This window comes from Gastrolobium bilobum, unplaced genomic scaffold, assembly GCF_033153095.1.
Source record: "Gastrolobium bilobum isolate Gb01-03AN ecotype WA unplaced genomic scaffold, APGP_CSIRO_Gbil_v1 utg12942, whole genome shotgun sequence".
In the NCBI taxonomy this organism is placed as follows: domain Eukaryota; kingdom Viridiplantae; phylum Streptophyta; class Magnoliopsida; order Fabales; family Fabaceae; genus Gastrolobium; species Gastrolobium bilobum.
In genome coordinates this window covers 320,611-347,748 of record NW_026897875.1, presented here as the reverse complement: position 1 = coordinate 347,748, position 27,138 = coordinate 320,611, and the positions used below count along the sequence as shown (strand labels likewise).

Sequence of the window (27,138 nt, the reverse complement as noted above, 5' to 3'; positions counted from 1 at the left end):
AAAGGGAAGCCCATGACTTAGGTTATCGGCCAAGGAACTAGTAGGCATAACAGTCACTCGTGTACCTCGTACATAAGGACCACTCAATGAATCACACATCAACTGAGTGTCCAAACAAACTCCTCAAAGGCACCCTCTTCGGATACATCCCCTCCTGGGATAGTCCACAATACGCTGATGGCCAATAACCCACTCAATCAACCTAGTCCTTCAAGTTATATTATCAAACACTTCAATACAACATTCAATGTATAAACATAGTTCATACATCATATTATGCAAACAATAATTCCACACACAATCCTTGGACAACCAATCCATGCCAAGGATGATTTCCCAACTAGACATCGGCAATCCTATCAGATCCACCGAGTGGTCACGACCATCCCACTGAAACACGACATCTCGATGAACAGTGGTAGTATCACACTTTTCTTCGGTGGCGGTAGTCACCCGCAACGTGGAGAAAGCACAGACATGAGCAACTTAAGCCCACAGTAATCGAGGTTGCAACAAAAGAATGTGTAGCCCCGAAGTCAAACAAAACATCAACAGCAGAACCACCAACTGTAATAGTACCTCTCACAAGGTTCGGAGCTCGGTCCGACCGCTGACGATCCAGTGTATAAACACGGTCAGTCTCTGGTGGTGCAGGAAACATCTGAATATGGGTTGTCTGAACTGCTGCAGCCCTAGCAACTAAAGTATAACAATCCTTGGCTATATGGCCACTCTTTCCACACTTGTAACATAGCAACTCTTTAGTAGCACATCGTCCCAAATGCTCCTTTTCGCAACCTATACACTTCGGAATAATCAAAGGTCTAGCAAAGTTGTCTGCCAGAGTAGTAGACCTCTTGAATTTGTTGCACAATTGTTTGACCTGTAGCTGCTTCCCTTTACCTTTGCCTCCAAACTTCCTGCCCCTCTAAAAAGTGGAACCGTTATTCCCCTTAGCCTCAGACTCTTTGGCTTCCTTTACCTCGTGCTTCACACGGATCTTCTCAAAGTCACTGCTCTGTTGAATGCAAGTATCGAAGTCCTTAGATGTCGATCCAGTTATCCTTTCTATGCAACATACTGAAACATTGTGTATTCCTGCAGCTCGCTCCGTCTTGGAAGCGCGCCTCTTGATAAGGTGACCTGGCTTGCCACATTTGAAACATATTTTTTGTCCCTGCCAGCAAGTACCCATAGGAGTCTTTCCACACGGAATGCACTTATGCAGCGAAGATTCATTCCCAACTAACATCCCTCTAACTTCACTCCCACACTGATGTGGGGACGGAGGTGGTGGCAGCAAAGGATGTTGGTTGTCATGTCAACCAATTCTGATCTCCTCCAATATGACCCGTACCATGGTCATATACGTCAGTCGATTCGCCTCCAATACGTCTTCAATGGCTTTCCGATTCACCTCTTGAACGACGTCCATCATCGCCAGGTTGGCCAATCTAGCGGCCTCCTGATAGGCTAGTCTAGCCGCCTGCATCTCAGCTAATGCAGTCAGAACCGGGTCGGGTTGACCCTCAGTCGTCTCACAGTTTCTCTTTGGCATTACCATGACTCTGCATAAGTTACACAAGGAGTGAGTTAATCAGGCTCACGCAATGTGGTCACACATGCATCATCATAGCAAAACCCGACAGAGAAACACCCAAGACAAGACACACTACAACACATCCTAAGTTATTGCAATATATACAGGTTTTTCCCTAGAAAGTGCTCTGATACTGATAACTCTCCAAAAGAGAGTTATTCTAGGCTTACATGTGATGTTTTGGGTACTACGATTGCATGTTATTCTCTTGATTTTATATGATTAATGCATGAATTCTGTGATTTCATGGTTTAATGGAGAATTATGTTAATTATGTGTATTTGGATATAAATGAGCATTGGAAACATTTAAATGCACTTGTTATTTTACTGCAGGTCAATGCTGTAGCATCGGAAAGCAGTGTTGTAGCAGTGCAGATGAGGTCAGCAATGCATCACCACCAGCAAGTCAATGTGGAATGGATCCAAGCCCAATTAGCTAGAAGAAGTTTCTGGACGTGTAATCAGAGTCCTGAGCTGGCTACGCGCTTTAAAACATTCAAATGATTACCATTAAAGCTTCATTAAATCAGCGATTACATTTCCAAATTTAGACCTGAAACACGAAGTGGAAAGAATCTGATGAGATATGCTGCAGCATTATGCGCTGTCCATGATCAGCGCTGCAGCAAATAAGGAAAGAATCTCCAATCAGCGCTGTAGCAAAACACAGTTGTATCTTCAATCAACGCTGCAGCAAATAAGGAAAGAATCTTCAATCAGCGCTGTAGCAAAACACAGCTGTATCTTCAATCAGTGCTGCAGCAAATAAGGAAAGAATCTTCAATCAAGCACTGCAGCAAAACAGAGTGTCATCCTTATCCACTCACACGACAGATTTGAATGAAGATTTACATGGACCTGAAGAGCTGTTTGAGGCCCAGAATATCAAGTATATAAAGGAACGAACCCTACACACAGAAAGGAGGAGGAACACTACACATGCTTTAGACATTCAATCAGATCCTAGAGAGAGAAAGTGGGGGAAACACATAGAGAGAATTTGAGGGTTCGTTGAGAGAGATCCAAGGAATCAAAGGGGTGAGGCTAGGGTTTGGTAGAGAGATCATCAAATCTGGTGGATCCCTGCACTATTCCGGCAGCTGAAGCAAGGTTGATGGTGGTGGAGCCTACGGTAGCTGCGAGAGCAGTGCTACAGCAACATCCCTGTTTTCTTTACTTTAGTTTAATGAAATCTTATTCTTTCTTTGTTGTTTCTTCCCAAGTATGGGCTAAATTGTTATGATTGGGTGATAGAGTACCCTTATTGTGATGTAATCAGTTTGCCTAAACTTTGCTATATGATTGTCCTTTTAGTTTTTTAATAAAGTGCTTATTTTTATTCTTGTTGACTTATCAAGAGAGAGCTGCAAGATAATTAGGGTTCGGGCTATAGAGATATAGGTGAACTCAGAAAGTTATTAAGCATTGTGGTTTAACTAATTTAATTAGTTAATTGTGGATAGAGGGATCATCACACCACAAAATCAAATGGAACTTGCACTTAATGATTCATAACTATGTTGGCCATAGAGATGTGGGACTTAGTATACATGTAGAGTTGGTGAGAGCCCTTGCATGCATTAGTGTTCTGGTTACTGAATGGATAATTTTTGTAGCATGGTTACTGCATTCTGGTGAAGTTACAATAATGGGGAAATTGATCCCAATCTATCTTTTTTTTTTTTGGTAAACAATCCCAATCTATCTTTAATACTTGGAAAACCTATTTTATTACTGCATTCTTTTAGTTAATTATTAGTTTTATTGTTTAATTATTCATTAACCTCTTCCAAATTATCTTTGTTACCTTGATTGCTTCACATTGATCCCAACTTTATAGTTTTCTTCGTGGGAACGATATCTGGACTCACACATCCACTTTATTACTTGTTGACACGTGCACTTGTGTAATGTGTGATTGATAAAGGGGTACACAATTGCACAACAGATACCATAAAATGTAACACCCCGTGTATACCCGGTTTGTTAACATGTCATCGTATTAAGCCACGCTTAATTAAATATGCGGAATAACTTTTTACTTTCAATTATGACGTCATTATCATTAGCCAAGTTGATTATTAAATCCTTTTCAAAACATTGCCTGTATGAAATTGCAGAAGACAACTATCTCCACTAAATAACCTCATATCATAAATAAGCGAGTATCTAAGTCACGGACCTACAACACGCAATCCGGACCATATCTTGATACATTGTTACAACTCGAATCTAACATAAAACATAGTCAAGTCAATGTGGCATGGATAATCCCCATGCTCACCAAATAAGGCAACAGAGCCTAACATAGTCTCAACAACAGCCACATAATGATAACTAACAGCATATCAGCATCCAACACATCATCATATAAACAGCAATATCAACTAAGCTCCGGCCTCCTGCCGCTAGAGGACTCAACCCCCGCATTACCTGAGCCTGAAATATGTGCCGCAATCGTGGGGTGAGATCTCTAAATAGAAATATCAGTAAGACAAGGGGTCCTCAAGGATCTTCCACCCCAAGCTCACTTAAATGTGCAATATAAGTTCTAAAAGCAGTTACACAATATAAGTTCCAAAACCAATGTAATGCAGCAGATAATCATTCACGTGTGTTATAACTATTCTACTGATCAGAGAGGTGCAATAATACGTATATTACCCATACAGTACGCGCCCATGCCATACCTGCCCACAGGATCACATCTCGTCTAGGCGAACACCACATACATATCATAAGGCATTTGCACTTAACAGCTCAATCGTATTTCAATAAAACACATCATGCATATAAACCATCCCCTCATTGGACATAGTGGAACCAACAATGGCTAAACCGAGGACACGAGAACTTACCTCGCAAGTTAACTATCCAAGCCAAGAGTCCAAATAAGCTCAAAGCCCAAACACAGCAAAATCACAATCTGTTCCGGACCAGCAATCATATCAACAACCATAGTCCATAAGTATGTAACATAAAGACAACATTTCTCTTTCACGTTTCATGTCTTTAGGCTTCTCACAAAGCCATAATCCCTTAATCACTTTGATTCTGACTTAGATTAATTATTACAGAAGTCTACATTAACTAATCATGGGTCCATTATGTTGGAAATCGACAATCACACAGAATCGAGAAAACAAAAAAAAGGAGATAAGAGTAGAGAGATTGACACGATGATTTACCCTGGTTCACCCAATATAGGCTACGTCCAGCTTGTCTGTACTATATTCACCTCACCGCCACTCGTTACAAGTCTCTCGGTTTACAAGGCAAATATAAATAGGATTACAAGAAACCCTAACAGCAGCTATTCATGGGCCCAAGCCCAAACTGCTAAGAAAATTACAATAGAAACAGAGGCCTAAACATTACCTAGCCTCTACGGGCATGGGGGCGCTGCCCCCCGGACCCCGCCGGGGCGGCTCCCCCGGACCCCCGCCCGCTCACCTGGGAGCGGGACCCCAGTTGCCTTTCTGCTGACCCCGACAATTAGGGCCAACATCATCATGTGAAGTATGAGCCATACCCAACATTCTCCCACTTGGTGAATGCTTCACATGTTTCTTCAATCCCAAAGCATCTGTACACCATTCAAACTTCTCCGAAGTCACTGCCTTGGTCAGAAAATCAGCATTGTTGACCTTTGTGTCAACCTTCTCCAGCAATACAACCTTGTCTTCAATCTTCTCTCTGATGAAGTGGTACTGTATGCCGATATGCTTGGTCCTCGCATGGAAACCTGGGTTCTTAGCCAAGAAAATGGCGCTCTGACTGTCACACCCAACGATCATCTCTCCTTGTGCAAAGCCAAGCTCTTTGCACAACCCCCGTAACCAAATAGCTTCCTTAACAGCATGTGTCAAGGCCATGTACTCAGCCTCTGTAGAAGATAAAGCAACAGTGCTCTGCCTCTTACTCATCCAACTGATAGCTCCGCCAAATGAAGAAACAACATATCCACTTGTAGATCTTCTACTATCAATGTCACCTCCCCAATCAGCATCCACAAAGCATCTCAGCTCTAACAATGTCTGTCCCCTTGAGCCCTTCACGCCTTCATAGCATAACCCAAGGTCAGACGTACCACGAAGATAGCGGAATCCCAGTTGCCTTTCTGCTGACCCCGACAATTAGGGCCAACATCATCATGTGAAGTATGAGCCATACCCAACACATTAACCCAAAATAGCATTCTGTATAAACAGTACTGTTACTATTATCGAAAATCCAGAATATCCGGATAAATATCGGGGACATATCCGGATATCCCATATGCGGATATCATATACAGATATGCATATCCAGATTTCCATATTCGGATGTCACAAGACCCCATATCCGGATATCAATATCCGGATATCATATCCGGATATTTCGCGACAGAATGCAGTTTCTGCATTTCGCGAGATATCACTTCCAAGGTTGGGTTTTTAACCCATTACAACGTCCAAGCATGCATTTTTATACCTTTTTAGGTTCATATACTGGTTGGTTACTTGTTTAACTCATTAACATGCCAAGACTCAACCTTTAACCAAAGGAAACTAATGATCAAGGTTCAACAACTTACCCAAGGCTTCAAAACAAAAAAGGAATGCTCTTGGAGCTCTCACAACAGCTCCTCAAGATTCTGACTTCAATGTGCACGAAAATGGCACACCAAGGAAGGTCATTTCTCTTCAAAGGTCACACCTTGAAGCTCAAAATGCCATGACAATGGCTTCCACCAACCACACTATGAAGTCAGCCCACAAACTCCAACCCATAATGGCTGGACACTTAGAAAATGGCTACCTCACACCCTCACAAGGTTGCTGACAAGTGTCTACTAGTTTAGAGATGAAGAAATTCAAGAAAAAAAGGTAACTTGAGAGTTTTTCATGCAAGGAAGAACAAGGAATGAAGGTGGCAGCCAGAGTACCCAAAAACTCTACGTAGCACTCAGCCAAAATGACCTAGAAATCTGTGCCACTTAGTATTTATAGGTGGATTACACTTAATCACATTGTATTAGCACTAATAGCTACAAATAGAATTTTAATCCCAAACTCAGGATTCTGAACCTACTCATTTTTATAAGATTTTTCATATTTTTATTTTATTTTTCGCAGCACCTTTCCGGTACACGCTTTTACATAGCCAGTATCAGTTCTGACACCAATTCTCATTATTTTGACTTCAAACTTGAAATAATAGTCCTATATATTATTCTAGGAATATTCATGCACTTATTATAATTTTCCGGGATACTTCATCGGTACACATTTATACCGAGGAGCAGAACCGGTATCTGCACTTTTCGTCCGAAAAGCGACTTTCAGTATTATTTATCACTTCCTATAATTATTTAAGCCTTCTCATAATTATTTGGGTCAATTATGGAATTATTTATTAATTCTCATACTTATTTAATCTATTTCCTAAATTAACGGTGCAGGTTCTTACATGAACACTCAATTTTGTCCCTATTATTATTTAAAAATGAAAAAATGAAAAAATACAAAGAAAATTAAAGAAAATAAAAGAAAGAAAAAATGGATAACATCCAATTTTAACATGTCCCAAAATCTATTAATGCAACCCAATAATTTAAATAATAAAAGTTGAAAATAAAATAAAATAAGAGAAAGTGTTTGGCAGCAAAGTCAAAATCGTGAAGTGATATTTTGGTGTTGCGAACTGACCAAAGTGCTTGTACAGATAAATGTGAGGTGACTAGGCATAAAAAAAAAAATTTGACAAGAGAAATGAAAGAGAAAGAAAATTAAGATAGAAACAAGAATAAAGAGGGAACTCACGCAACAAGCTGTCTCTTGATAGTCTGGATATTTCTTTAAAGGTGATGTGGTGATGTGAGTGGTGCGTAGTGGTCACTGGTGGTCGAGGTGATGGCGTGCGTGGTGGCGCACGATGATCCTCCAGTCAGTGTCACATACTTTTATTGTGTTGGATTTTATATAATTTGAAGATTCATGGTTATGGGTTTTGTGGGTGTTTAAGTTCAAAGAAATTTGGGGTTTCTCTTTTTTCCTTCCTCATCTTTTTCACCGAAAAGTCTTTCCAAATGCTTCTACCAAGTCCTCTTCCTCTAACTATCTAAGTGTCTTCTTTTTTCACCTCTTTTGGATGCCATTTTGATTGATCAACATGTTGCTCGACGCTCTGGTTGATGCTGCTTATTTTTTATTATAAAATTATTTAATCTTATAAAAATTTCAAAAATACTACATTTCTGACCTTTGACCGTGTTAGACACGGTCAAAATCGCGTTTCAAGCTAGTCAACGTGTCTTAAAATGTTGACAGCATGCCGGACACGTGTCGGAACGTGTCAGTGTCTGACATACATTTTTTAAAAAAATCATGTGTCAGTGCTTCATTGGTTATGCAAAGTCTTATTTAACTGATTTTTATTAAAAAAAATTATACCATTAAAGTTTTCACCTATACTAAAAGTATTATTGGATAATAATTTTTTAATTTTAAGTATTACTTAATAAAAAAATATAATTATTTCAACACATAATAAGAAGTAAGGAATTAAATAATTTTAATATAAAACCATTTGTTTAATGATTATTGAGAAAATAATTCAAACTTTGTTTGCATTTCAATTTATATTTGTGTGCAGATATTATTCAGTTCAGAAAAATTAAATTATGAAATAATTGATATTTTGTGTTGACTTTTTTTAAAAAAGTTAAATATTTATTTATTAAAATAATTTTAAAATTATTGAATTGGATGAATTAGATGAAAGTTTTAAACTTGTGACTTTATTAGGGCCAAAAAAATTAAAATATTACTATTTTAATATCTTTTTGCGAAAACACAGCTATTTTGAAAAATAAAATACGGAGCTGTTGCACTCAAACATGTTCAGAATTGGGCAGGACCAGTCACACCCAAAGTCAGACGTGACCAAAGAGAGAGACACTTCCAGTGTTGGGCGTGACCTAGCAGCGAGAGACACGCCCACTACTAGCGTAAGTGAAGAGAGACACACGCCCCACCACGGGTATGACCCATGTGCTCTATAAAATCCCTAAATTTTCACTTTTTAACTTCACACCTTCTCTCTAAACTTTGCTCTGACTTCTCTCTAGATTTCTTCTTGAGTTTTTTGCGCAGCGAAGCTCTGTCAGTCAAGTACGTCTCAATATCTGCTTTTTATATTTTTTGATTACAGCAATAGATATATTATACTTTTAACCTAGGAAATTATTAGTGGTGTAGAAAATAGTTAGTCGCTTAGGAAATGGTCAATGACTTAGAAAATTATTAGTGATGTAGGGTATGGTTAGTGACTTAACATAATTATAGAGAATTATAATATATGCACATATACTTCTAATAAAAATTAAAATTTAATTTAATTTATTTTAGTTGTTGGACTACGCAAATAAATTAATTATGATAATGTATTTGTAATTTTTAATAGTATTGTATTATAGTTGATTCATCTTCATCCGAGTCGCCACGGCTGACATCTGATCACGAGGTCAAGCCTTCTGATCCCTCTACATATGTCCTTCTTGGACCATATAGGTGGGAGGTACTTCGGAAGAGGACACAGTGCACCCACGTTTCACAGACCGTGTCGAACGAGGGTAAGATTAGAGCATTGAAGACTCGACGAGGTAAACCAGAGGGGGGACCCGCTCATGGTGATATTCCAAACGTGGTCGCTAACTATGTCACACAGGTCGGTTTCATACATGTGGCACATATGTGTTATATTCATGTATGTATTTTAGAATGTAATGTATTATATGTGTTTACACATTTTTATAAATTTATGAATTATAACTATATGAATTGAGAATTGTACCACTTATATTTTATATTGATCCCACCCTTATTAGTGCTTTGGTCGAGAGATGGAGACCAAAGACACATATGTTTCACCTGATGCAGGAAGAGATGACAATTACATTATTGAACATGGCTGCTATACTCGGATTGCCTACTGATGGGCAAGTAGTTACCGAACGTACCGCTTTGGATTGGTTGGCACAGTGTGAGCAAGTTGTTGGTCATGTGCCTATTGAAGGCACTGAGCTCGTAGATGGCGATCTACGAATTTGATACCTTGAAAGACTGTATGCTCGGTGGAGGTGAGGCGTTACACTAGGGTGCACATTGCGCAAATATATGGCTCTGCGAAAGATCAGGGGTTTAAAATTGCATGTCGTTATATTTCATTGCTTGGATAGGAGTTTGAGCAAGTTGGAGTATATAGTTGGGGGTCTGCGGTTTTCGCACATTTGTTTAGACAATTGTGCATGTGTATAGACTCGCGCAGGACAGACATTGGTGGGTGCCACATGTTGCTTCAGATCTGGGCTTGGATTAGATTACCCCCCATTGCTCCACCTCTTCCTCATCCTACTCAGCCAGAGTAGCACTTCAGATATCAGTATGTTTGTTTTATGTATTGGCTTATTCATTACATTTTCACGAATATTATAATTAATGTTTATGTTAAATTCAAAAATCAGGTTTAATGTTTTAGCCCCCTTCAGACCACGTGAGCAGTGTTGGTATCGGACAAACTTAAACACCCTATATAAGGATGAGGTATGTTATATATTCAATAAATTTCAAAAATTGTTACATACGACAGTGAATACTAATTGTATGTTTGTTTTTATGTGTAGGTGGTTGGCAACCATACGGAGAGTACCGTACATCATTGGGTGTATCTGATTGTGATCGATATTTGTGGTTGGCCATCACACCAGTTATTTGTTTTCACACAGTTGAATATTTCCAACTAGATAGATGCATGTGACAATTTGGTTTTGACCAGCCGATACCAGACAGGCCGATAAAGCTCAAGGGTGTCCCTGACACTACATTGCGAGGTAAAAAAGATGAAAGTTGGGAATGTAAGCTGAGGCAATTCATACATAGATGGGAAATCAGGGAGCAATATATATGGGTGCCCCATGTATTGGCCTGATGTCACCGAATCATTAATACATAGACTGGTACAGGCACAGAGGCAAGCTGTTTGTAGCGAGGAAGGATGCGAGAGTTGGATGCAATGTAAGTATTTTATGTTTATTATTATAGTTACATATATTATTTGTTTTTACAATTATTTGTCCGACTTATGTTTTTTTATTCTGAGTTATAGATAGATGGGCTGGAGATGTTATACTTGGCGACTATTGCTGAGCAGTTCCTGACCTACGGATTGGAGTGGGTCCACGAGGAGATTGGACTAATTATTGGGGTTTTCGGAGAGTCCGCAAAGGAGGAGGAACCAGGACCACATGCACCACCAACACAGATGGTTCCTGAGCCCATGTTGTCTATTGACATTCCGCGTGGTAAACAAGAGGGACACTGGTTCGGACGCCTTCGTGAACAGGTGCGAGCAGACCCTGAGCCTATTCGCAGCCCCAGACCACGCATCGATTTACATGGATGGTTCAGGCCTCTAGTGTTGGGTCATACGTTTGGCAATCAACCCATATATTATGAGCTACCCCTCAACAGGAGTATTATACTACCCAACCTGGTATGCAACATCCACATACGTTTGGCAAAACACATTATGCGCATGCGGTGGCTGCCCACTAGGGTTGTTTTCCATAGTAGATAATATGTTAGGATGCCAATTTGAAATGAGACATATATTTTGCACTTGCGTAACATGCATACGAATGTTAGCGAGGAAGTATTCCCAAGCTTCCATGGTCTCGCCCTCACCAATAGCAAATGCAAGTGGCAAACACTTATTATTTCCATCCCACGCTGTGGCAATCAACAATTTTCCTTTGTACTTGCCATATAAATGAGTTCCATCAATTTGAATCATTGGTTTGCAAAAATTAAATGCCTTGCAACACTGTCTAAAAGTCTAGAAATTGTGATGAAATACATTTTTTCTACTTATCGGTCAATTCTCCACAAAATAATCATTTGTTTGAATATTATAAAAAAACATTGTGAAAAGCGAAACATATATTCACACCACTAGGTAAAAAAGCATAAGATTCAACCCAATCACCATACATCATTGTAATTGGTCTCTGCTTCGCATACCATGCCTTTCTATAAAAAACTTTGAATCCATATGAATGGGTGGTCCTCTCCAATCGAGACTGATGGTTCCTTCTTTATCATCTCTAACAATCAAATAGTAACACGTACACATTAAAACTGATGGTTCTCAGGAAATATTTATAACCATATAATTATGTAATAACGTACCTACTACGAGTGAAGCCATAACATCGATATCAAGTTGTCTACGATCCTGAGAAATATGGTCATTCAAGCAATTGTGATCTCCATCCCATTTTGTAATCTTCCAATTTTCAATGTACATTGGTTTTATTACCCTAACCCTCCATGGGCAACCCTGCTCATGCGTACAACATTTCATGCTTAACTTCATTGGCGTGCTCTCAACCACAACTTCTTCTTGATGCTCATCTATGAGGTTCCGCTTGATTTCTTTCTGGGCCTCTTTTTTAGATACAAATCCTACTTTACAAACAACTTTCCCCTCTAATTTCCATGGACCCTGTATTGAACCAGAACCCTCGGTATACGATTCTTATTCGCTTGGATGATCCTAATCAATGCATATGTAATGTGAAATTCCATCCCAAAAAGGAGTAACGACATCATCACCTGCACATACGAATTAATAAAAGTAGAAATTAAAAATTTACATAAACAAAATCATATTTGTATATATGACTTGTTTACTAAAATACCTTCGGGATGTTGTGAAAATTGACTTGAGCCCATGTCATTATGTTCTAGGATGCGAGATTCCCCTCGATCATGATATGGCTGGATTTAGGTCACAGATCAGCCACATTCCTCGTCATTGTCCGAAGCACTAGCATCCTCCGCAAGAAGACGCTCTTCCATTGCGATATTCTCATCATCGTCATAGTCATCATCCATAACCTAGGTAGGGTCATTTTCATCTTCCTCATAATTGTTAACAACTGGAGAAACAAATGATGATGCATTACGTGGAGAATTAAAAGCAATTGGCCTCATGGGTAAAATAACATCCTCTGTTTTGGCAATATCCTCTGCTCTGACAATATCCACGTATAACTCTAAGAAATATTTCCTTGACTGGTTGAAGAATTCTTCTATTATCATATCTACGTCTTTATCATCACCACTTACAAACTAATGTATTGTTCAAATTGTCATAATCTTGTCGTGACAAGAGTGATAAATTGGTTACCTTGGAGAGCTAACTTTTAACGAATTCTCTTATGCAATTCATCAATTGTTGAGTTGTGCTTCATACGTGTTGGCCGTTTTTTGGCCTTCAAAAATTACTCAACGCCGACCTTCCATTTTTCTACCATTATAATACAGAACAATACCAATAGAATCAGAGTTCAAAGTCATTCTTAAATATATTAACAAAAAACACAAAACAAAGTACGAATAAACAAGTGATAAAGTATGTAAGAGTAAGGTTTAATGATGGAGAAGAGTTGTGAAGATGCGAGAGACTTAAATAGGGGAGAACTGGGTTACTCACGCCCAGAGTAGGCATGTTAGGCACATGGGTCACGCCCATTGTGGGGCGTGTCTCTTTCCTGCCATGTCATGCCCAACACTGGACATATGTGTCTCTTCACTCACGCTTGGAAGTAGGCGTGTCCCTCTCCTGCCAGGTCACGCCCAACTCAGATGATTTTTTTTATTTCACATAACTTTTTGAGATCTACGCAATGACACTTAATTTGACATAATTCATCTCCCACAAATATAATTCAAATTTGCAATAATAATTCTACAACCACAAGAGCATTTAAACCCAGAAGCTCCTGAGTTCTTTACGAACCAACACCATGAGCTGCAACACGTGTCATCGATCTCTTGGCCTAGTTTTCCCACGATTAGTGTAACACCCCGTATATATCCGGTAACGTTATCATACTATCGTATTAAGCTGCGCTTAATTAAAAATGCGGAATATCTTTTTCTTTTCAATTATGAAGTCATTATCATTACCAACTTTATTATTAACCAATTAATAAAACATCGCCTGTATGTAATTGCAATAAAATAGCTAACTGAAATACCTCATTAATTAAAACAACAATAATGTATGTCTCTAGTCACGGAACTACAACACGTAGACCGGACCAACTATCAGTTTATACAACTCAACTCAAAAGTACTAACAACATAGTGGCATGGACAACTCTCATGCTCACCCAAATAAGGCAACAAAGCCCAACATAAGTCTCAACATCAACATCATAATAATAATGCGGAAAACATAAACAGCATCCAACCCAATCATGCTAGCAAATAAGCAGTAATATCATAATCAGCTAAGCTCTGGCCTCCTGCCGCCAGAGGCATCAGTCACCATACTACCTGAACCTGAAATAAGCATTCCCCAAACGTGGGGTGAGATCTCTAAATAAGAAATCTCAGTAAGACAAGGGGTCCTCAAGGATCTTCCACCCCAAGCTCACTTACATGTGCAATATAAGTTCAAAAGCAGTTTATCATCATCAGTTCTAAATCAGTGCAATGCAGCAGATAATCATGTCATGTGTGTCAATACTAATCTACTGGCCAGAGAAATGCAGGATGTACGTCTACAATCCCACAATAAGTACAAGACGCCGCTTATATCCACCCCGGATCACCGTATTGTATGACGCCACATACTCAGGCTTACCGTCAAGATGGAACAACATATGCATATTAAAAGCCATTAACACATAAAGCTCAACATAAATTCATATATCTCAAAGCATGTAACACATCATGCATATATCCATACCCCCATAGGACATGGTGGAACCACAACATGGCTAAACCGAGGACACGAAAGCTTACCTTGCAAGCTAACACCCAAAGCCAAGAGTCCACAGCTCAAAGTCCAAACACAGCAGATTCACAATCTGTTATGGACCAACAATATATCAATAATATGCACCGCAAGCATACAATATTAAGACAACGCCTTTCCATTACGTTTTACGTCTTAAGGCTTCTCAGCAAGCCATAAGCCCTTAATCATTTGATTCTGACTTACATAACTTAATTACAGAAGTTCAACTTCCTCAAACTAGGGTCCACAAACCCATAGATCAGTTCTGGATGAACAGTTCCTCCCCAGAATATCCGGATATTCCTCGGGGACATATCCGGATATCCAATATCTGGATATTTCACAGGCAATATCCGGATATCACTCTGGCAATATCCAGATCCCCATATCCGGATATCAATATCCGGATATTCCACGGCAAATATCCAGATATTTCGCGACAGAATGCAGTTTCTGCATTTCGCGAAGATATCCTTCCAAGGTTCCATTTTTAACAATTCAAGAAGCTTAAACATGCCTCTTAAGGTTCATTTATGTTCATATGACAGTTGGTTACTTGTTTAATTCATTAAACATGCCAAGACACCTCTTTTACTCATCAAGACACATGATCAAGGTTGGTGACACTTACCAAAGCTCAAAACAGAGCAAGAATGGCTCTCAGAGCTCACCACACAGCCTCTACAGTTCTGACTTGTACCAAAAACGAAAATGGCAACACAAGCTATGCCCTTTCTTCACAAAGGTTGACACTTTGAAGCCTCACAAGCAAGGAACAAGTCCCCTCAACCCTCAAACCAACAAGGTCAGCACTCACACCCTACTCACAGTGTCTAGAAACTCAGAATATACACCCACACTCCCTCTCCATGCAAGCTCTCAAGTGTATGCAAGCTCAAGAATGAAGAACCAAGTAAAAAGATGGCAACTTGGCTCACAAGAGATGGAGAAAGGCAATGGAGCAGTGTTTTCTGGTCAGCCACCAAGAAGACCCACGTAGCAACAGAATTCTAGGGTTGTATGCCCAAATAAAGAGTATTTATAGGCCACTTAAAGGTTAAACACACAGTATTAACTTTAACTGCTACGCTTAGGATTTTAATCCCAAACTTTGGATTCTTAACCTACTCAATTTTACAAGAATTATCATATTTTTCTTATAATTTTCGAGAGCACCTTTCCAGTACGCGTTTTTCATAGCCAGTACCAGTTTCTGGCACCAGTTCTCATTATTTTGACTTGAAACTCGTTTTCCAAGTCCTACATATTATTCTAGTAATTATCATGCACTTATAATAATTTTCCAGGATACTTTTTCGGTACGCATTTATACCGACTAGCAGAACCGGTATCTGCACTTTTCTTCCGAAAAGCGACTTTCAACATTCTTAATCACTCACTATAATTATTAAAGCCTCATAATAATTATTAGGGTCAATTATGGAATCATTTCCTATTTTCTCATAATTTATTAATTAAATTCCTTAATTAACGGTGCGGGTTCTTACAATTAGCCTATGAGCCAATTATTTTTCAGCAACAAGATAAGAAGTACTTTAAGATTTTTCGTAAGAAAAGGAATTAAATAACATCGTTCACATAGATAAAATGTGTCAATCGATGACATATGTTGTAGCTCACGGTGTTGGTTTGTAAAGAACTCAGGAGCTTATGGGTTTAGATGCTCTTGTGATTGTGGAACTATTATTGCAAATTTGAATTTTGTTTGTGGGAAATAAAATATGTCGAATGAGGTGTCATTGCATAAATCTCAAAAAATTATCTGAAATAAACAAAAAAATCATCTGATTTGGATACCCGAGTAAAAAATTATGGCCTTTTGAAGTTTTACGGTAACAGGACGACCTACGTGGCGCTGATGTGACATCAGTCTTATCAAGATCATTGACGGGACTAATCCAGTCAATACATTGACGTGTTTGATTGCATTAGTTTGAAAAAACTGTCTAATGAGCTTTAACTATGCAATTTGTTTGCCTAAAAGTCCTAAAAAGGTGCTTTAGCCCTCGGGAGTGGTAGCGAATAATGTTAGTGCTTTAAAATTACATACACTTTTGCCATAGTTTATATAGCGTAATCCATGGAATTGATCAAGTAAGCAACCATTCATTATCCAAATACAGAATTTTAAAGTTTTTTCATATGTAGAGCTTTTTGCGCTATAATCAAATTGCACTCTTGTATTATGATGATTTGGCTCAATGATCATACTAGTGAAATTATGAAAAATAATTATTAGAATAATTCATTCTTGAAACATGTACTTAAATTGAGTCTCATACATTGACCATTGAAGACTAATCTCTCATGTTAGTCTTGCGTAGAGTTGGCAAAACGGGCTAACTTGTCACGCCTTCAACCTCTCAATAACGAGATAGAGCTGATTGTCCAGTCATTTTTCAACCAACCCCATTTTGAGATGCTTGGCGGTTTAGTCCATCTAAAAAATATTAATACTAATTTTTTATTTCTAATATCTAACATTTAAATATTTCTTAAGTTTTAAAAATATATCAAGCAATGAGTCAAAGTTAAATGAATGATTTAAGCCAATAGTTTTATTTAACATAATTATACAAATCATATCGTAAAATTAATTAATAATTTCAATGTCACTGTATAACAAAATAATGATATTAAACGTGTGCATATTTGCAAATGAGCATATTATTGCATCATGAAACTAGAATTTCATAAGTATCTAGCTTGATTTATATAGATATTAACATTTATATAAAAAAATTAGGCTTAAATTTCTTTTATTCTTTTGCTATTTTCTTTTTGTGCCGAATAAAAAGTGAATAAAAAATAACCTTTTCAATAAAATAATAGTATTATAGTCTTAAAAGAAAAGATTTTATCTCATATAATGCCCATTCATATAAACCAACTAAGCCATAATCTAACATTCAATATTTTTTTAAAAAAAATAATGATAAGCAAGTTGATCAACAGATTAAACTAACCCTCCCCAGTTCACCAAAAAAAACAAAACAAAACAAAACTAACCCACCCCGCGAATAAATAGGTTATGTTGGGTTGGTGGGTTACAATACATAACCCAACTCACTTCGTTTTGACAGGTTGAACCCATTTTTCATACTCTTGCGGTAGGAGTATTCGCGGTCTGGATTGGATCGATTTTAGAAGCAAAAATCATCTGATCCAATCATTTCGGTTTGGTCATGTAATCATCCATTCGGTTTGGATATTTTTTTGAATCCGATCCAATCCAATTTTTTTCGGTTTGGATTGGATCGATTTTCGATTTTTTGAAAATCTTAAAATTTGTTTCATGATTATTGTGCAAATAACATCTTCTGTATACATTGACTTTGTAATTTTTTTTAAAATACAAAAGCACCAGTAAACGATAATATAGTTTTTTTTTTACAATGAGATATGAAACACTACATAGATGAAATTTTGTTGATGAGATGTGATTAGATTTTTTTTGAATTTAGTTGATGGGTTAATCGGTCTTGGGTTTAGAAATTTTTGGGCTATGCTTGGGGAAAGACCCAAGTAGATAAAAGGAAATTAATATATTGGATCGATTTGGATTAGATCGGTTTTCATCTACCAAATCAAAAACCGATCGGTCTTGCGATTTTTTTTCGGTTTTCGTTTTTTTGGTTTTCGATTTATTCAGTTATCGGTTTTTCGATTCGGTTACCGCGATTTAAATCGATTTGGATCGATTCATGAACACCCCTATCTTGCGAGACTTTTAATACTCTTGCGGGACTTACAATTGTTATATAGAGTTCGTTTGTATTGGCTTTTTGAGAAAGTCCTTTTTAGCACGTCCTTATTATAAAAGTTACAGCTATTTAGATTTTAAAAAAATATTTGATTTTTGAAAAAGTATTTGGCTTTTGACTTTTACTTTTTTTAAAAGCTAAAATTTTTAGCTTCCGAAAAAAGTGAATTTTTGACTTTTTTTGACTTCTGCTTTTTTTAAAAGCAGGTATCTAAAGACTTTTTTCGATAAGTGCTTTTTTTTCTTAAAAAAAGTAATTTTTGAAGAAAAAAAAACCAACCGAATGGGCTCATAAGAATATTCTCATATGGTAAGTAAATATGCATAATTTAACGGTTCAAGCCAGCTGGCATGATTTTTCGCGTTTTAAAAAAAAATACACAAAATACATGCATACCTAGTTCTACACATCTGTATTGCACAATTTGTTACTAATTATGTTAATTTGATAATATCTTTCACTAATATATTATAATTCATGATTTAATTTTTTTTCCTTATGTTTAATATTTTATATTTATTTTTATCTTTATATAGTTATGATTCTCTATATTTAATGTTTTACATTAAATATTAAAAATATAAACATACAAAAAAAAAAATATATAACTATTTGATCAACATAATTAATATAATAATAAAACAAAATGATACTAACATTAGTAATAATACTAATTACTAATAAAATATTCTATCATATATATTATTACATGAATTCGTTTTTCAAATGGCATACAAATGTCATTAGCTAAAGACGACACGTCTTCATAAAAAAATAAAATAAAAAAATGACACGTCTTCCTCAGCATGCGAAGAAAGGACTGTTGTGTGTGTGTCACACTTTTCTTCCATTCCCGTTCACCTATCATAAGAAAAGCAACGGCGAAACGACGCCGTTTTGCGGCAAATACTGTCCCAAAACCCTAGTTGATGCTCGCAGTCGCAGATTTTCTTGCCTATTCCGAAATTCGAGCTTTGCGGTTCGCACCATGTCCTCCGAAGACATGGGTCTCGTTCCTGACCAGAGGATCGAAAACGGTCTCAACTCGCCTCTAGTCTTCCAAGACGACCCCTTGCGCTTCAACTGTGGCCCCGCACAGCGCCGGGTCGGGGACCCGGGTCCGAAACCCAGGGACCTCGGTGGTTTCGTCGACGACAAGATGTTCGCCATGGAGCGCGACCGGTTTTTTGCCGCCCAGGGCACCGATTTCCGCCGCAACATTTTCGGCGATTGTTCGGGTCGCCGAGACCCGCCTAATGCCCGCAATTGGGGCGGGAACGGCGGCGCCGCAACTCCAAGCGGCGATGAATCGGACGATGACGAAGACGATGACGAAGATGATGATGACGAGGATGACGAAGACGGCGAAGTAGAAGGACTCGTTGGTGTTGGTGATGGGAGCAAGCGCAATCTCAATGCAATCAATGACGTTAATAATAACAACGGTAACGGTGGTGGTAATTTGCCTGGTGTTTCAAATGGGAAAGCCCAGCATCATTCCCCTTATGGTATGAATGAGGAAAAGTTTGCATCCTTTTGAGTTTCTATATGTGACAATTTCAATTTTTTGATATATATACATATATATATATATATATATATATATATATATATATATTTCATTTTTGAATTGTAGTTTCTGGTAGAGAGTTATTGGGGAAGGATGGTGACATTGGACAGCTAGTGCATAATAATGCGAGTGGTACTGATGAAGATCATCATCGAGAAAGATTAGGTAAATCCCAGAATTCTGTTACCGTTGCTGAAACTGACTGTGAGGACTACTATTCGCACTATCTTCAAGGCACGGAAGGGTCAGCTTCTGGGCAGAAAGTTATGGTGGATGACAATGGTTGTGGGTTTAGTGGAAGAAAAGATGTTATGTATTCATCCGAGTCAGGGGAATCATTGAGGGCTATTCTTTCAGATCCTGTTACGTAAGTCTCTTTTTAGTTTTTTCTGAGTTTGGAAAAAATAAAATAAAAAAGTTTTAGTGGGTAAAAGGTTCTTTCTTGGGAAAAATGTTTATCATTTCTTAAATAACACAAAGTTATTACAAAAAAATAAAAAAAATAACACAAAGTTATGTCATTTTTAATGAACTACGTCGATTTGGTAAGTTTTTACATTCTCTCTCTTCCATTTTCTTTTTCTTTTTAATTTTATAAATTAGAGAAAATGACAAAACACACCAAAACGACGTAGTTTCATTAAAAATGACACAAAGTTGTGTCATTTAAAATTACAATCATTAAACCCTTCTTTTATACTATGATTGTTGAGCAATATTTGAGATAATGTGGAGTTTTTCAAGTTTAATCTTCATAATTTGTTTTGTTTTTTTATTGCTAGCGTTCTCCAACCTTCCCTTTTTGTTTGATTGAATATAATTGGTCCTGCAATGGTATGTAAAGTTCATGTTTGGAACGCAAAAGCATTGTGCAAGTATATGCCATTTTCACCAGCTTGTTGCTAGAAATCATACTTCCTACTATCCTTATAAACATCTCTCTACTTTTCTTCCCCTTACAAGAAGGTCTTGGCTACCAGTTTGGTGTTATTGTCCTACAGAAAATTTTTGTAATGAAGAAAAAGAAGTGAGCTTCAGTTCACTTCAGATCATTGATGAAACTATATGGTTTGTTCTTCATGAGATTATCTATTAGCGTTAGTTGATCCCTCATGTAAAAAACTGTGTCCAGCCTGTTGAAAATCAGTTACTTGTGTATTTTAGTCTCTTTTAATTAAGATCTCAAATTTGGTGATGCAAAATAAAGAAAATGGTCTTTTTACATGTCTCCCGTGGTTTGCAAGTATACAATCACATAAGTTTGATCTGCTGATATCTTATTTATTTCTGGAGTTGCTTTTTCATGCTTATAACTAATGCTTTTTATATTTTATTGGTGTCATCCTCTGAAAAATAAAGGGGAGCTCTTATGGATGATGCAATGATATTACCTTGTGGACATTCATTTGGTGGAGGTGGAATACAGCATGTTATTAGAATGGTGGGTTCTAAGCCATCAAATGCCATAATTTTCGGACTGACCTTTTCTGTGACTAGTCATCTGAAAAATCTTACTAACTATGCAGCTGGTAATTTTCAACCTCTTTTTCTCATGTATATGCCTCCACACAGTAGAATGGCAGGACTCTCAAAGCTACTAGTGACTATATTGTGAATAAGTACTTGTTTCCAATATAATTCAGATGAGCCATAGAAATAAACCTATTTACTTGCGTTCTCATATCCTACTTTGATCAAGGGTACATAGATTCGCTTCTGCATCTTATACCCCATCTATTGGTCTTTTGTGCTTTTGCTATGATCTTGATCACATAAGGCTGTTCCCAGATTTCATGCATATTTAAGTTTCTCTATAATCACTACAGTATAAAATTTGTTGAAATTATGCAATTAGGAAAGAAAGGGATGATAGTTCTTTGTCATTTACCACTATGAACTGTGACAGAATAGAATATTGTGCTCTTCTCATTACTGTGCGTGTCAAAGTATCGAAGTTAATAAGTCTGCTATGCTCACAAGATGATATTGGTATAAATCCTGATGAAATGTCATAATTTTGCATCTGTTGTCGCCATTCTGATGTGAAGAGGAAATATCTATGGATCAGTTTTGATCACAATATTTGGTTTAGAGCTTATAGTTTCACTATCATTTTGTTATTGAGAAAAAAGATTAAATATGCATTATATGACTACAAAAAAAGAGAGCCTATGTGTCCTTCATTAGGCAGAATGTATATGTGGCATTCTTCAACCTCATATGAGCTTATTGCATTATATTGGGTAGTGCTTTTTGAAAAATACATGCTGAGACTGAAGAGTCACATGGGAGATGAGAATATAGTGATGCTCTGAGTTGCTTAGAACTTGGATAGCAAATCTATGAAATCCGAAACATAAATAACTCAATATTGATTCAGCAGATTCAAATTTTCATTTCTTTTTTTGAGAATATAGAAAATTGTTGAATGGGTTTTGAGAAGATGGGAACTGAATTTTTGACGAAGTTGATCAAATGTTGAAGTGGAAGAACATATTCAAGTTGATTAAAAATTATTGAATGGGGATGGACATTGTATGTAGCTTTATATCAAATCTTCCTGCTTGCAAGAATCAGATTCTACTCATGGTTCTTGAGGATTAGAGGATTTCCCATAAAGTTGACTTTGGGAAATGCCCTTTATTCATCTGTAATATTAATAAACTAGAATGCAGAGTGAATGTTAATATAGTCATTTCACTCGTCTGTATATGTTTGGGTTGCTGATCAGCCCATAGTAGGCTGTAGAAGTTGAGAGATACACATGGCTCCCACCTGTTAAAATTTTTGTTTGACCTGTTTTGGTAAGTGGCTATTGGCTCGATAGTTTCAACTTAGGTTTCTTACTACAAAGTTTCAATTTTCAAATAAGAAATTGCTTTTTTCATTCAGGAATTGCCATGTGGTCAACTAGCTAATATGTGTTATGTGATGCATTTTCAGAAAGCTTGCTTCACTTGTTCTCAACCCACATCTGAGGAATCAATATCTCCAAACCTATGTAAGCAAATTATGTTGAAATTCAATTATTTGTACTCAAAAAAAATTCTGGTCTTATAAACAACAATACTAGCCTTTTAAAGCTTAATTTTTGCTTGTCATTTCTTTTATTTTTAGGTAATCTTTTATGTATGATTGGTTTTGGTTTCATGCTTATATATTCCAAAAATAAATAAATAAATAATGGGCTAGCAAGGGTTGAGAGGATGTCTGCTCTATTCATACTTGTCAGTAGCAGTTAGCGGCCGTCCCTGAAAATGGTATAGCGGTGTAGCGGGTAGCGGTATTGTTGCTACGGTGAAGTATTAATTCCACATGTATTATACTAACAGTTTAATACTACACAAATATAAATGCTCAAACATAAGAAGCCACACAAAATCAAATACATAATTCCACAATCAATGTCAAATACAAGGAACATAAAGGAAGGATCATTAAACACAAATGAACAATGAAATTGTCAAATAGTCAACTACAAGAAGTGAACTAACGAAGAAAATCATCATCATCTCCAGATTCTCCATCAAATTTCAACAAATCTTCTCCCTCACTTTCATCTTCATTTGAACTAATGGTATAGCAATATAGCGTGTAGCGGTATTGCCGCTACGCCGCTACCTGCCAGCATCGCGGTTGTAGTTGCCGTTGCCACTACCCGCTACGGTAGCGGTTTAGCAGCGCTACTGACTGCTACTGACAACCTAGGCTCCATTTATTATTCTTTTGAAGTGCACTAAATATATCCATTATATTGCCAATTATAATGTATAATTTTTTTCAATTGAACGAGAATTCATGAAAAACGGAATCTAAGGGTGTGTGTGATTATGTTCTGATTTTTTTTGTTCTTAAACTGTTTTGTAGAATAATTAATGAAATAGGTGTTTTCTATTTTTTTTTTTAATTTTGAAAATTAAAAGTCAAAACACAAAGTAAAAACAACTCAGATATGTTCTCTAAATTTGATTCTAAAAACAAAAAAAGTTACAATTTTTTTTTTTTTTTTACATAACAGGCCTTATCAAATGGTTTTTTTGCTTCTTAAAATCAAAGAACTGTTTTTTGAAACAGATTTCAAAGAGGCCCTAAATTTATGTCTTTGGGGTTTTTTTGATCGTTTAATAAATTTATTAAAAACTATGCAACCAAAGTATGTGTTGAAAATGCAATGACACTGCACAGAAGATACCTCAAAGAATGTGAAGACTATATAGAAAAGTACTGTACTTAGTAATGGTATGTTGCACAACTCTGATTTTCTTTCTTGCATTTTTTTGTGGGGGTGCTGGCTGCCTTGATCAGCACTTCGAGCTGCTGTGCAGGCATACCGTCGGGAAGAGGAGTCACAATTTTACCGGTCATCCAAAAGAAGAAGAGAAAGATTTGATCAGGTGTGTATTTCCATGCCCCAACTGTGTTTATACCATCATAGAGTGAGAAATAGAGACGAAAAGAAAACAAGGAACCGCCTATGTTTTGCCTTGACATTTTCCCTTATTTTTTAATATGAAAAATATTTTACGTAGGACAGGGTGGTTTTGGAGATTCAGCTGCTATGGAACCACCAAGGAGTAGAGGTGTTCAATTTCCATTTGCTGTGATGGACCGGGTTATCATAAAGGTAGTATGTCATCAGGCTTTTTACTTACAAAAATGTTTTTACTGTTTTCTTTAATTTAAATCTATAAAAGCAACTAATTGGAGAGAACACGCAGGGAAACAAAAGGACACCCCAACGCTTTGTTGGGCGCGAAGCTATTGTAACAACACAATGCCTGAATGGATGGTTAGTGTCTTTATAATTTTTTTCCTCTAGCAGTTAATATCAAAATTTGTTTTGCTATGTTAATTTAGTATTTATTCATATAGTAATATACCAATCTATTTATTGCCTCATGAAACCGACCTAATAGAACCAGAGGGAGGAGAACCAGATGGTTCCCTCGTGTACTTGTTTGCTTGAAGATGTTGCTTTCAAGGAACTACGTTAAACTTGCTTTTGTTGTTAATTAAAGACTTATGTACAGGTATGTGGTGAAGACATTGGACAATGCGGAGAGTGTAAAATTGCAGTATCGCTCTCTTGCTAAGGTTTTGGATGATCCTTCAAAACCCGCCTCCAACAAGATGGGACCTAATTGGCTTTAGATCTGCAATACACCATCATCAAATGTGGTTGATAATGCTTCTACACCAAGATGCCACTACATTTTGAGCGTTTAATCGCTAGCATACCAAGCAAAATTTCTTCTTTGTAATTCCATTGTTGTATTCCTTGCAAGACAACTGTGTTAGCAGAGTTTGTAAATATAGAAGCCTTGGTCATGCTTTGTGTTGAGATTTTTTTTATCTATATAATCATTTTGTTTCAGAAACATGAACAGATTTATTTTATGTGGAAATGATTGTGACCTTAAATTTTACACAATAGTTGGTTTTATACTTTTAGTATGACGTCCAGCGCTGCATGTCTCCCAGAAATCAGGGAGGCTCCATGGAAATTTATTTTATTATATTTGACTATGGAAAATGCAGAAATTTTCATTTTTTTGGAAAATAAACAACATAAAATTTCTTTCTTACAATTTGTTTTAAATAAAAGTAGTTTTTCTTTTTCTTTTTATACTTTTAAAGTTATTTCTTTTCTACATACATCAACATTATCAATAACACTTTTATACCAAACTAGTTGGGTTGAAAGTAATTTGTTCTAAATAGCACTTTTACATTCTACTGTCATCTTCCAGGAAATTTGTACATGACATGTTAAATCTGTTAAATCTTCAACCTTTAGTGTATGTGTACTGTCAAGTTAGCATAAACATTACTGATAAGTGATGAACATCAAGAACTAGTTCTTGATTTGTTCCCTCTCAAAAACAATAATAAGGGAAATGTTCAAAAATTCGCATGTGGTTTGCTTTGTAATCATTTAAATATTGGACTAATTTATTTGTTGGATTTTTTCGTCCAAATTCACCTTTTACGTTTTTAAATATTGGAATAATTTATTTATTTTGCCCCATTAACAATTAAAAATAAAATACAGGGTGTTCTATTTATATTATTTTATTCTTAATATATTTTTAAATATTAGTTTTAAATTTATTAAAATATAAACAGATAAAATTAAAACAAAAAATAAGATTATTAAGATAATAGTTTTCATTGAGTAACTATAAGCTATGTAGCACCGATACTGACACGGGACACGTGACACGATACGACACGACACTCCGACACGTTAATTTTAAAAAATGTTAGATTTCGACACGTTATGACGCGTTTTGATATTAAATAATATTTTTAATTTATTTAGTATATATTATATTTAATATTTAATAATTTAACAAAAAAATATATCTACACTTATAATATTCATAAATTTTGCAAAGAAACATAAGATATCTCAAATATTTATATTAAATTCAATAAAATAGTAATTGTAATCCAACGAATCTAATAATTGGAACTAAAAACTCAACCCAACTTAACTTTTGAACTTTTTTTGAATTTCTATAACACGTGTTGGAGTGTCGGGAGTGTCCGAGTGTCCGAGAGTGTCAGGAAGTGTCGGACACGACACGTCAGGATTTTTGAAGTGTCGGTGCTTCATAGACTATAAGCATGTATAAAAATCAATGTTATTAAACTTGTCCTCATCGACCCAGTTGAGGTAATAGATTATTAAGTCATTGATTCAACTGATAGATCACTAGTTTAACCGATTAAATTACATTTATATTAAATTATATAATAAATATATTAAATGGTGCTTCTTAACCGATAATACAGTTAGTCTAGTGGTAAATGTTATTCTATTCATTTTCATGACAAGGGTTTCACTCCCACAAGTTGCTACATATGAAATATTTGTCTTAAATTATATAATAAATATATTAAGTGATGCATTTTAGGGAGAAAAAAATAAAATATTGCAATTTTAATAACTATTTACGAAAACAGAATGCGTGGGTTATGAGAAAAGAGATACATCCAGATTAGAGCGTGAATAAGGAAAGAGACACACCCTCATTGGGACGTGAACAGGGATGTAAGCTTGATTTAACGCATAAGCAAACTATGTCTAGCCCTGAGGTTTGTTCTCTTTCTTTTTTGACCTAATTAATGTTGACTTCTACACTTGTTTACCCTTCAATTAAGGCATAACAGAAAGTGAACGAGTTAATACTTCTTCACGCCGTTTCTGTCTTCACAATACAGATAGCAGAAAATGTATTTGAGTTATTAGGTGGACAATTAATTTGAAACCATTAACGGCTTCATTAAATAACCTAGTGATAATACTGGAGTGGAAAGCGCTGT

At 36.5% G+C, this 27,138-nt stretch overlaps 1 protein-coding gene across 2 annotated transcripts; it reads left to right on the top strand.

Moving 5' to 3' along the window:
- Window positions 1-19,078: 19,078 nt before the first annotated feature.
- On the top strand, window positions 19,079-25,219 carry LOC133311059 (U-box domain-containing protein 62). 2 transcript variants are annotated; one of them, XR_009751518.1, is made up of 8 exons: window positions 19,079-19,747; window positions 19,876-20,176; window positions 21,169-21,250; window positions 22,753-22,810; window positions 24,115-24,203; window positions 24,339-24,433; window positions 24,528-24,598; window positions 24,840-24,902. XR_009751518.1 is itself a non-coding variant. In XM_061512076.1 (8 exons), the coding sequence occupies exons 1-8, from the start codon at window positions 19,228-19,230 to the stop codon at window positions 24,958-24,960; spliced, it is 1,332 nt and encodes a 443-aa protein (XP_061368060.1). In that variant the 5' UTR covers window positions 19,079-19,227; the 3' UTR covers window positions 24,961-25,219. The 2 variants fall into 2 exon arrangements, 1 of the variants encoding a protein (XP_061368060.1); XM_061512076.1 differs by having other exon boundaries at window positions 24,344-24,433; window positions 24,840-25,219.
- Window positions 25,220-27,138: the final 1,919 nt, after the last annotated feature.